General features: G+C 46.3%; 1 protein-coding gene across 2 annotated transcripts in view; it reads right to left on the bottom strand.

The window, feature by feature from the left end:
* The window catches only part of RFFL (ring finger and FYVE like domain containing E3 ubiquitin protein ligase), a 39525-nt gene that overhangs the window by 15743 nt on the left and 11105 nt on the right, over positions 1-12677 (bottom strand). For both annotated transcript variants that reach the window (XM_035138872.2, XM_035138875.2), the window contains exon 2: positions 1779-1979. In XM_035138872.2, coding sequence (XP_034994763.2) covers positions 1779-1964 — 186 coding nt within the window. In that variant the 5' untranslated portion in view covers positions 1965-1979. The remainder of the gene's footprint in view (positions 1-1778; positions 1980-12677) is intronic.

Here is a 12677-nt window from a genome sequence, read left to right as displayed (position 1 = left end):
AGGCTTTGATTTTTTTTTCCCAATCCTGGCTTATGAAAATGGCTATAGCCAGCCCTGGGCTGACCCTAAATCAGCCCAGAGTGCCTTCAAATAAAATTATGCCTATGAGAGCCACCTGTCGGGATCCTTCTAGAAAACCCCGTTTTCTAGATTGGCCAGCTGGTGGCTTTCATTGAAGTCTGCTGGCAAGACTCTGCTGCTGCTCTCCAGTAGTCAAAGGTTGTTGTTGTTTAGTCGTTCAGTTGTGTCCGACTCTTCGTGATCCCATGGACCAGAGCACGCCAGGCACTCCTGTCTTGCACTGCCTCCCACAGTTTGGTCAGACTCATGTTGGTGGCTTCGAGAACACTGTCCAACCATCTTGTCCTCTGTTGTCCCCTTCTCCTTGTGCCCTCAATCTTTCCCAACATCAGGGTCTTTTCCAGAGAGTCTTCTCTTCTCATGAGGTGGCCAAAGTATTGGAGCCTCAGCTTCACGATCTGTCCTTCCAGGGAGCACTCAGGGCTGATTTCCTTAAGAATGGATAGGATTGATCTTCTTGCAGTCCATGGGAATCTCAAGAGTCTCCTCCAGCACCATAATTCAAAAGTATCAATTCAAAGGTACGGTGCCCTTAAATGTGGAGGCTCCACTTTCCTAGCCAGGCTAAACCTCTTTCCTGAATTTGTCCAATCTCTCCTGCACCCAACCTTTTAAAAAGCCATCTCAGCAGGCAGGGCCCACTACCTCAGCTTGTCACAGTAAGCTGTTGCTGTTGCTGTTAACTGAATTTATATGCAGCCTGTCAGGGATTGTTCTAGCAGTGAGCATTCCCTGACAATCGCAGAAGAGAGGTACCCTGGCTCAGGCAGCATCCTAGAGCCCTTACTGCAACCTCAGACAGGATATCAGGGGGAGGGATTAGGGGAAGTGTCCAGCGGGGAGATGCCTCGCCCTTTTAAGTTCATGCCTGACTTAAGACATTCCAAGGTGCGCAGGCGCGAAGGGAGGAGGGCAGGAATCCCACGCTTACTATGCTGGGGGAGGAGCAGACGCCAGGCATTGGGAGAATCTTCGTCAGACTGATCGGACATGTATTCTTGCTACTGAATCACATTGTAAATATCAGGCAAAATAAAAGCCTTAAAGACAGAATGGCTGTGGTACGAGTTTCTCAGAAGTAGCCAAACAAGGACCGTGACACAGCCCTATACCTGCAGGGGTCAGAGCGGTTCACAGGATAAAATCAGAATACAAAACCATAAAGTACATATAAAAATAAAAACAATAACCCAATAACCCAAGTTCCACAAGTTAAGCTCTGTTGGAAGCACATGTGCTTTCTTTCTTTCTTTCTTTCTTTCTTTCTCTCTCTCTCTCTCTCATAAGTATCCATTCAACTTCTCATCAATATTATTATTAAGAATAAAAATAACTACGTTCCCTTCATCCTAAAGTCCCAGGATGGGTTACAACCATGTAAAATATGCAATTCAAAACATTTTTTTTTAAAAAAAACCTTACAATTACAAAAAATGCAATCAATCACAAAAAATAATATATACAGGCAACTCCCCTTTTGCAAGGGGGTTGTGTTCCAGCTCACTGCGCACCTAAGTCCAACTCTGCCCTCTAAGTGCAGCATTGTGAGCCGACGTGGTCGCTTGTCCTCATCACAAATAATATTTATATACCGCTTAATATGCAAAACCCCAACACAATTCCCATGAAACACAGTAAGATAACTAGAGCAGGTTCCCGCAATGGGCTCCCAATGTGGAGCAAGACACCCCACTCACCTTAAGGGAGGCGTTGCTGAAACGGGCCCCGCAGCCTTTGCAGCCCTGCTCAGGGCCGGTGGGTGAAGGGAAGGAGCTGTAACCAGCGTTGGCGTAGGCTTGCGCGCGGGTCCCCTGCTGCGGGCGGTGCTGGATCTCCTCGGGCTGCCCGTTCAGGCAAAACCAGTTGCAGCATGTCGCCCACATGATAAATGGTTAGAACTAGAGAGGGGAGTGGGTGGGAAACGAAAGCCAAGATCAGTCAACTGAGTTAAGAAAGCCGGTTTATTCAAACAAAAAAGCCTGGGGAGTAGGAAGGAGGGCAGCACAATACACATTTCGGAGGGCAGCCAATCGTTTTCTTGCTTTGCGGGGAGATAAGAATGCCCTTGCTCTCACAAAAGCAGCAAAGGTGAGCTTGTTTCTGGATTGGACCAGTTCAGATTGCAAGGCAGAGGAAGGCTTACGAGGAAGAATGTTACTTCACTGCACAGACAGATGGAAACACACGTGCAGAGCATGCCTGGAAAACCCCTTGCCTACAATATGCTGCTTTTCTACATGCGAGGAATCTTGATTTGTTTTTTATTAGGATTTAATAAGGAAACAGCAGTAGGAAACAGCAACATCTACCAGCTGACATCAGTTCTGCTACAGCAGAACACTTTTTAAAGTGCTCCTTCTATGGTAGTATGCACTTTCCTTTGAAGGAAAGCACTTATTCACAGGGCATATGATTAAATGGCGGAAGTCTGTCTCACCAACATGGATGGCTTGAGGACAAATTCATGTAGGAGAGGGCTATCAATGGCTACTAGCCACAATAGTTCTGCTCGGCCTCCACAGTCAAGGGGCGGTAATGCTTCTGAATACCAGTTGCTGGACAGTGCTCTTGCACTTAGGTCAGGCATCCCCAAACTTCGGCCCTCCAGATGTTTTGGACTACAATTCCCATCTTCCCCGACCACTGGTCCTGTTAGCTAGGGATGGTGGGAGTTGTGGGCCAAAACATCTGGAGGGCCGTAGTTTGGGGGTGCCTGGCTTAGGTTCTGCTTGTGGGTTCCCCCCCCCCCCGGAATCTAGTTGGCTACTGTGTGAACAAGATGCTGGGCTAGATAGACCATCGGCCTAATTCTTTTTATCTTCTTAAGTACTCCAATGTCATAACTGAATACTAAAGAGCTTTTGACGTGGATGTTAGCTGCAGCTGGATTTAAAGAGCCCAGCAATGGAAACCCTTGAAAAATCTACATTTGCCTTTGCAGTTTAAGAACTCGTGGGACTTCGGCTGTTGCAAAAAAAGTCACACTGAAACTGCATGTTCCAATTCCAATTTTATTATTCTAAAATAATAATAATAATAATAATAATAATAATAATAATAATAATATACCACCCCATACCCGCAGGTCTCAGGGTGGTTCAGAGAAATCAGAATATAAAACCACAAAATACATAATCAAAATAAACAACAACAACCAAATAGCCGCCACCACCCCCCAACACATTTTTAAAGGGCATAGGATATCAATCAAATCAACCAAAAACCTGGTTAAAGAGGAACATTATTGCCTGGCACTTAAAGGTCCACAGACGGGGAGCCACTGCAGAAAAGGAATGGAGGATGCTATTATGTCATCTGGTGGGATTTTATTTCCTATGTTCAGACTTAGATGCTCCACATTCACCAGCCACACAGCTCAGTAAATATGGATGCATCAATTCATATTTGTGTGTCCCCATTTATTGCTCTTAAGATTTATTGCTTGCTTGCTTTGTATATGGTATGATGTAATTCCTTGACATTGCACTTTTGGGTTGCCAGTAAAGCTTACAAAATTTGAAGAAGAAAAAGTGCTCCAACGGGTTGTTCGGGGAATGATTTGGCGAAGTCTCTCTTTCATTCGGGCTCAGGAAAAGCAAGGGAACTCCCGCCAGGCACAAAGAAGCCTGCCTCCCCCCTCCCCCCCAAGACACTGCCATTGCTTCAGCAACTATCCCAATAGTGCTTGGGAAACTGCCCAAAAGCGTTTGCTAATGAGGGATAAGCTGGCAAGACCCATTGACAGGTCTAGCAGGCGCTATTGCAAAAAAAAAGTGATGGTTACTTCGGAACTGATGGCTGAACCAAAGTTAACAGAGCTCAGTAAATCCCACTGGGAGGACTCAAAGAAGTGGGGAGCTTCAGCAGCTATACTACACACACAATTGGTGGCCAGATGTTCAGAACTGCAAAATCAGTGTCAGGGGTGCTCACATTCGAAACTAGGATGTTCCAGGGTGCAGAGCAAGCTTCTTTTCTGCTGCTCCAGAGGGTAGGAACCAAGCTCATAGCTTCAAATGACAAGGAAGGAGATTCTGACTAAACGTTAGGAAGAACTTTCTGATAGAGTTGTTTGACAGTGGAACTGACTCCCTTGGAAGGTGGTGGGCTCTCCTTCATTGGAGGTTTTTGAACAGAGGTTGGGTGCCCATCTGTCAAGGTTTTTTTAACTGTGATTCCTGCACTGCTGGGAGTTAAGACTGGGTGGCCCCTGGGGTCCCTTCCAACTTTACAATTCTATTATTCTAAGCTGCTACAAAGGCCTTTGCCAACCTATGCGCCTTCCAGATGTTTTCGGGGTACAACTCCGGTCACCCCAGCCAGCACAGCCATGATCCCAGCAGACTCAGCATCACTGAGTGGTGCTGACTGGGGACAATGGGAACTGTATCCCCGAAATATCTGGAGGGCATCTAGGCCAGGCAAAAGCTGGTGTAAACAAGGCGTTTAATGACAATATATATAATTAAAGGGCTGCCCCCAAATTCTTAAATTGCCACCAGAGAGGTGAAAAAGAAAAACGACACCCAGAATGAGGGAGAGAATTTCTCTGGGGAAGAATCTGTTACCTTTTCGGCAGGAAAAGGGATGTATTTTAAGATTTAGTCTGATTACACTGTGTTGTATCTGCATTGTTTGTGAGCTGCCTTGGGGTGTCTTTTGTGCCTGAAAGGTGGCGTATAAATATTAACATTAACCACTTTAGAAGACAGCAGAGATTAAAACCTAGCAAGCGCTCTCTCTCTCTCTCTCTCTCTCTCTCTCTCTCTCTCTCTGTGTGTGTGTGTGTGTGTTGTCTCACTCGCTGGAACATTGCCTTGTCGGGGTGAGTGGGCTTGCACATTCCTATGACCCTTGTGTGCGAAGCCATCGGGAGTCTCGTACTGTACTCCCAGCTGGGTCACCCAAGGTGCTAAGGTCAAAGGGAAGGAGCTAGACCAGGCACCTCCAAACTCGGCCCTCCAGATGTTTTGGGACTACAACTCCCATCATCCCTAGCTAAGAGGACCAGTGGTCAGGGATGATGGGAATTGTAGTCCCAAAACAGCTGGAGGGCCAAGTTTGGGGATGCCTGAGCTAGACAAAGAACAATCCAATAAGTCCCCAACGGCAGAACAGGCAGATGCTAACAAGCGGTATGTTATAACGGCTGTGAAGGCAGACGAAGGCTGCAACAGATAAGAATCTACCAGTCTCTGCGTTGGTCGGTGTGCACTGATCTACACACATAAAACAAATTCACACACATACATCTTCCAAAAACCCTTCCCAAACCCAAACCCAAAAAAGTCCCATGGCGATTGACAAATGGTAACTGGGGCAGGAACATGAAATATAGAAGCCCCTAGTCATGAACTGGCACATGGGCGGTGAATACAGATTCAGTCGTTCTGACTCAAGGAATGAGGCAGTTGAGCAGATCGGCAGCTGTATCCACGACTGAGCAGCCCTTTTTAGGATCCACTCTGCTCACCCCAAAAAAGGGGAGGGGCTAGAAAAGGTGCCCTAACCATGGTCTGTCTCCCTTTTCCCCTGACTGAATTACCACACCCAGTTGGGTCACCATCCAGCGGTCGTAAAAGACAACTGAACTTTGGAACATGGAACATATGGACTTTGTTGGATAATACAGATAATGAGCGTCCCAAACACAGAACCGCCATCATTGCAAGAGAGCTATGACGTTTTAATACTGATATTGCAGTGCTTCAAGAAACTGAAAGAGCAGGAAAGGGACAACCGAAGGAAGAAAAAGGAGGCTACACATTCTATTGGAAAAGGTTTTTTTAAAACAAGAACATTGAATGCATGGGGTAGGCTTCGCTATCAAAAACAATCTCGTGAAGCTCTTGTTAGAAGTCCCTACCAGCATTAATGAGCGACTTTCAACCCTTCAAATAAAACTCACCAAAAACCAACAGGCTACTATTCTAAGTGTTTATGCATCAACACTGGATGCCCACGAAGAAGTGACTGACACTTTCCAATGTCACACCATTGAGTTGGATTTGTGGTGCTGCAGAGGGGTTTGTTTTGTGCTTGCTGGTGCAGCACAATGACATGGACTTTGAAGATGCTCAACTCAGGACGAAAGGGAGAAATGAAGAGGAAGGCACGCTTGGCAAACCCTCACCGTGATCAACCTCCGCCCGGAAACCTACCGGTATATCTCCACTGTGGAAGGATGTGTGGATCCAGAATTGGCCTCCACAGTCACTTACGGACTCCCTGTTTAGACCATGCTCATGGAAGACAATCTTACTCTGCTACGAGTGATCGCCAAAGAAGAAGTGTGTGTTTTTTGTACCTTGTACCAAGTTTGTTTTCTGCCAGCAAACAGTCACACTCTCCCAGCCTAATATTTCCTGAAACTTGGAAAAATCCTGGCAGGGTTGTTTAGAGAAACTCTTCTTTCAAAGTTTGGGGTTTTTGCTTTTTTTAAAGGCATAATGTTCCACAGTGGTCCAGTTCTCAAAGCACTGAGTCAGTAGTGAAAGTTATAGCAAGGAAATAGTTTTTTCTTTTCTTTTCTTTTTGTTGGGGAAGACCAAATATACAAAAGGTCAGATGACTCACCCAGCACAGCACAGGAAGCTAAGAATTTGGGCGAGAAATGGTAGCAAGACCCAGAGTCCAAGGCTTAAGGAGTTCAGAAATAAACCTATCCACAGCCTGGACCAGCCTTCCCCACTCTGGCACAACTCCCATCAGATGGACATACGATGCTGAGAACCCAGGCCAAGCAGGCTGGGGTTGATGGAAGTTGTAGTCCAAAACACCCGGAGAGCACCTGGTTGGGAAAGTTTGGCCTAGACCAGGCATCCCCAAACTGCAGCCCTCCAGATGTTTTGGCCTACAACTCCCATGATCCCTACCTAACAGGACCAGTGGTCGGGGAAGATGGGAATTGTAGTCCAAAACATCTGGAGGGCCGAAGTTTGGGGATGCCTGGCCTAGACTACTCTGCTGAGAACAGCCTTTTGCTCCCCTGCTCAGCCTGCATGACCTAGGTAAAGGTAAAGGTAAAGGGACCCCTGACCATTAGGTCCAGTCGTGACCGACTCTGGGGTTGCGCGCTCATCTCGCATTATTGGCTGAGGGAGCCGGCGTATAGCTTCCAGGTCATGTGGCCAGCATGACAAAGCCGCTTCTGGCAAACCAGAGCAGCACATGGAAACGCCGTTTACCTTCCCGCTGTAGCGGTTCCTATTTATCTACTTGCATTTTGACGTGCTTTCGAACTGCTAGGTTGGCAGGAGCTGGGACCAAGCAACGGGAGCTCACCCCGTCACAGGGATTCGAACCGCCGACCTTCTGATCAGCAAGCCCTAGGCTCAGTGGTTTAACCACAGCTGCATAAAGCAATTTTTCTGGGCAGCTTTTGCACCATTGGAAATGCTGTTGAGGCAAGGTCAGGAAGAAAGAGTGCAAATAAACGAATGGAATCCTTATTGCTGCTAGTAAGTATTCACCAGCAGAATTATATCACCAGCGAAGAGATAAACATTGTTTGGAATTGCTGCTCCCTCATCTACTGCGTCTGCCTGGACCCAAGACTGCTATGCTTTCCTCACACTGTTCATGAGCATTTGCTGTATCCACGTGGAGTTTGATCACAAGGAGTTTTTCCCCTGCTGGAATTAGGGTGACTCAGCATCGCAGGGACAGTGTGAGTTACAAATTAACAAGGAAAAGGTATCTCTTAACCAGGTCAGAGGAAGCCCGACAAATTGCTGTAAGACACCTCCTTAATTCTCACACACCTCACGGGAAAGCCCCTTTCAACATATCCTCCAAATTTTTAGAATATGAATCACTCTGCTGCTTAAAAATATTCCCATCCAGCACAGCCCTTTTGCAGGCTGGCCGCTATGAGTAGGTTTTCTATAATACAAAAGCAAACTCACCCCTGGGACGCCCTGGGAATTCTGTGTGCAGTTCTGGTCGCCTCACCTCAAAAAGGTTATTGCAGAGTTGGGAAAGGTTCGTAAAAGAGCAAGGATCAGACAAGCTCATGGTGCAGAGGGCTATCAAAGGTTACTAGCCACAATGGCTATGCTCTGCCTCCACGGTTGGAGGCAGCAATGCTTCTGTTGCTGGAAGCCGCAGGAGAGGAGACAGCTCTTGTGTTCAAATCCTCATTTGCTTGGCCACTGTGAGAGCAAGATGCCGAGCTAGATGGGCCACTGGCCTGATCCAGCAGGCTCTCCTTAAACATTCTAAGAAGCCAAAAGCTCGGTGCAGCTCTGAAATCAGTGCTTGAAGACAAAGCAGTTTTGAAAGTTCACTGTCTTAATTCAAAACAGTGTCCAGTCATATCCAAACACAGAGGAAAACCTGCTCCTTAATGTCAGGCACTGCAGTGTTGGGTTATGATATCTTAAGCAGTGTCCTAAGGCACAGCGAACCAACAACCCTGTGAGGTAGGACAGCACTAGCCACATATTTTGTGCCATGGAAATCCTGCATCCCTTTCCCTATGTGACACCTACACAGGTGGTGGGAAGGCAGAGAAGGGAAGAGAGGAAGAATGGGATGCCTGTTGCTACTGAGCAACCCTACAGGGTCAGGGCTGGAGTGGGATGGCACCATCCACATTACCGATCTGGGCCTTGCTGTCGTCTTAAGTTTAGCACCTGAGAATGCTCTGTAAATAGGGTATCAAGCAGAAGCCTAGCTGGAGGTGGGTGAGTGAGCTGGTTGTAGATAAAAGCTTAAGGCTGTCCAGAATTTTTTTTGCAACTAATTGCTGGTTGGGGATTAGTTGTGCTACCTGGGAAGTTGTGGGAATGCTGGAGAGCGAGGTTTCTATGCGGAAGACTGTTGAGGATGCATTCGAGAGAGGTTTCCCACAGGCATCTGGCTGGCCACTATGAGAACAGGGTCCTGGACTGGGTGGGCCATTGGCCTGATCCAGCAAGCTCTTAATTTCTTCTGCAAGCGCAGCAAGCCAGTGGAGAAGATTCAAAGTTAAACGGAGCACAACTCAGCACAGATCAGCCATGTAGAATACCATGCTTACTGTTCCCATAAATGCAGAGCTGCTTATTATCCGCATACATAAATGCCTGCATCTGCTCCTTGTATGCTTTCCTCCACCAAAGCAGACTCTTTATGAGAATTCTTTGCCAACCAGAACAGATTGTCCTGAGACAAAGGTCCCGGTTTACGCAAGTGGGTATGAAACAACCCAGGAGAACAGAAGGACGGCCGGCCATAAAAGGGAGCATTCGGGGTGGGGGAGAATATGCTTCACTGCTTACGGTATTTTACACAAATGGTTGAGACTCAGGTCTGCTAATTCCCACACACCAACCTCTTCCCAATGAAAAGAGGTGTTCATCCAGGCTAAGCCATATATAGCAGATAGATAGATAGATAGATAGATAGATAGATAGATAGATAGATAGATAGATAGATAGATAGATACAGGGTAGATAGATTTTCTTACAGGAAGTATTCTATCTATCTATCTAAGTGAAGAACAAGAATACATAAAAAGAAAGGAAAACCATGAAACAAGCTTCCAAAGCATAATAAAAAATCATAAACTAAGATTACAAAGCACAACGATCCTTGGTTGTAGATTTTACGAGCTGCAACCTGTGCACTTGTTTATTTAAAAAATACAGTAATTTTAAAGAACATGCAGCTTGCAATACTAAAGGCCAAGCTAGATGCAGGAACAGAAGTAGCCTGTCAAAACTAGGGAGCCCCCAACTGCCTATGAAGGCAGGGGCAGCAGGGAGAATGCTGAACCCTCGTCCATGCAGATTTTTTTTATTTTCCCCTGGTTGGCAGCCAGTAACAGCAGTATAGTAGGAGTAGCACATAAGAACCTAAAAAAGAGCCTCCTGGATCAGGCCAATGGGCCATCTAGTCCAGCAACCTGTTCTCACAGAGACCAACCAGATGGCCCAATGGGAAACTCGCAAGCAGGATCCAAGCACAAGAGCCCTCTCCCCTCCTGTGGCTTCCAACAACTGGGATTCAGAAGCACTGCTGCCTCCAACTGTGGAAGTAGAGCCCTTTGGAATTTCAGACTCCAAGGCATCCTCAACCACTGCCCATGCTAGCTGGAGCTGACGGAAGTTGGAGTCCGACAAAATTAAGATGGCACTAGGTTGAGCAAGGCTAAGATCAGCCTTTGGTCTGATCCAGCTATGATTAATTAGATAATTTGCAGGACACATGCCTATCAGCAGCTATTAAGCACAAGGACCAAGGAATGGGGTCTTCAAATTCAGAGGCAGTCGATCTCACTATTGGACTCTGAGGATATACAGATGAGGGTTACCTTCATGCTTTAATGGCAGGCTTCCCAGAAGTGTCTGGTGGGCAATCACATTATATTTACTGGATTTGCCCAGGGCAGGGGGAAAAAACCAACAACAACAACTTTAAAACAAATTAGAAACAAACAGGATCTCCTCGCAACTGACAACATTCATCAATTCATCATGTGCACAGCCATTAAAAAATTCACTTGCACACCTCAGACTTGTTAAATTGCAAAACAGTCCCCTCTGGCACACCCATGTTTATCCAGCGTGAAAAGGGGTGATGGGATCCAAGCATTTTGCAAACAACCCTAGGCCACCCTCACTTCCCACAAAACCTCAGCACTGGTCAATTTTGAAAGCCATGAATGACAATTCAAAACGACATACTGGCAAACTGTTTGCAGACAGTTTGTGCCTTTTGCCTTAAGATAAACAGTCCTGTTGGCTTGATTGGTCACAGAGGGCTCCTTTCAGAATCTCCCACAACTGGGAACAGCTGGAACAGAGGGCAAGGAACCCTCCAGGCATGCATGCACAGCCAGCCAACCCGCTGCTTTCTTATCTACCAAAACAAGCTCTCATGAAAAGCCTCTCTGCAGCCAGGCATCATTTTGGTCATCACACCCACCCTACAAATTAAGAAGAGTCAACTTTATCAACCGCTCCTGGGGTTTCAGGTGCTCCTTGTTCTCAAAGCTAGAAACCTGCTGAGATGCATCTTATGCAATACAGCAGGCATAGGCAACCTTGGCTCTCCAGATGTTTTGGAACTACAACTCCCATGATCCCTGACCCGCTGGCCCTGTTAGCTAGGGATCATGGGAGTTGTAGTTCCAAAACATCTGGAGAGCCAAGGTTGCCTATGCCTGCAATACAGTGACAGCCAAACGACTTTGCATAGAAATAGGGGCATAGCTCAGGGATAGAGCATCCCTGGCTTTGCAGGCAAAAGGACCCAAATTCAATCCCGGGAAACTCCAGAGGCCAGACATGTGGGGGACCTTTTCTTAGGTCCATCTTCCACCTTCCCTGAAGTAGGAGGGTGGGACTCTATCAGAGAGGGTAAAAAGCCAGCAGTGTGAAGGTAGGAGGCAGCATCCCTCTGAATATCAGTTGCTATGAATTGCAAGTGCTGTTGCACACTGCTCTTCCTTGCAGGCTTCCCAGAGACATTGCTGGCCATCGTGAGAAAAGCTTGCTGGGCGAGGGCCAGATGCCAAGGAATAGATCAGTGGTTCCAAAAGTGGGCAGTACTCATGGGCATAGCCAGGATTTTTGTTACGGAGGCAGGGCTTGGTTGAGAGGGGCAGGACTTTTGTTGGGAGGGCAGAACCGGCGTGATTGGTCAGTTAGTTAAGTATTTCTATTGTTTTATTTGATTCAGGGGAGGCAGCTGCCCATGGCAGTACCATCTTCTGGGGGTGCTAAGGAGCAAGAGGGCGCCAGGGGGTGCTGGAGGTATAAATGGGTATAAGGACTTGAATAGCTGATATCATTGGATCAACTTCATCAATTTTGTTGTATTTGTTTAAAAAAATCCAATAAACTCTATCCATATTTCAGTTCTTAATTCTTTTCTAATTGACTTCCTTCGTCCTCAACGCAAGCCTAATTTCATATTTGGTAAACTGTTTCTTTCTCATTTCCTTTTTCCTACTTTTCGCTATATTTTATACGTTTACACCATATTTTGTTTTGCAAAAATTACTCAAAGCAAGTCCAGGTATTGATTTCAGGACACTGCTTTTTTAGATTTTCCCCATTCTTTTTGGAATTTTTGTTTAGATTGTCCCATAATTGTATCCGTCATTTTGGCCAGTTCAAAGTAATCAAATAATTTATCTTGCCACTCTTTTTTTGTTGGCGCTCTCTCTTTGTTCCAATTTTTTGCAATTAAGATTCTCGCTGCCAATGTTGCAAACAGGAATATTCTCTTATTTTCACTTGCAATGTTGGAGTCTAATATGCGAGACACAGAAACGAAGAAGAAAAGGGCCCAAGGTGATATGCATGATACAAGACCCATCCTGGCAAGAGGGCGGGGGGGGGGGGCGGGAAGGCAAGCAAGAAGCAACAGTTGATGAGGGCAACTCTGTACATAGGGAATGCTGATGAGTGATTGCTTCTAGGGGGCTGTGGCTTACAGTAGCAACACAGACCCCAGTTCAGATCCAGCACACTCATGCTTTGCACACAGAAACAGACTAGGGTTCAATATCTGGCAGCACTTGTTGAAAAATAATTATGTCAGGTAGCAAGACTGGATTCTAATTCTCAGTGTGGAAGCAAAATAAAAAAATTCCTTCAGTAGCA

This window comes from Zootoca vivipara, chromosome 15, assembly GCF_963506605.1.
Source record: "Zootoca vivipara chromosome 15, rZooViv1.1, whole genome shotgun sequence".
NCBI classification, from domain to species: Eukaryota; Metazoa; Chordata; class Lepidosauria; order Squamata; family Lacertidae; genus Zootoca; species Zootoca vivipara.
The sequence above is the reverse complement of the archived record's forward strand: the minus strand, read 5'-3'. Positions and strand labels throughout refer to the sequence as shown.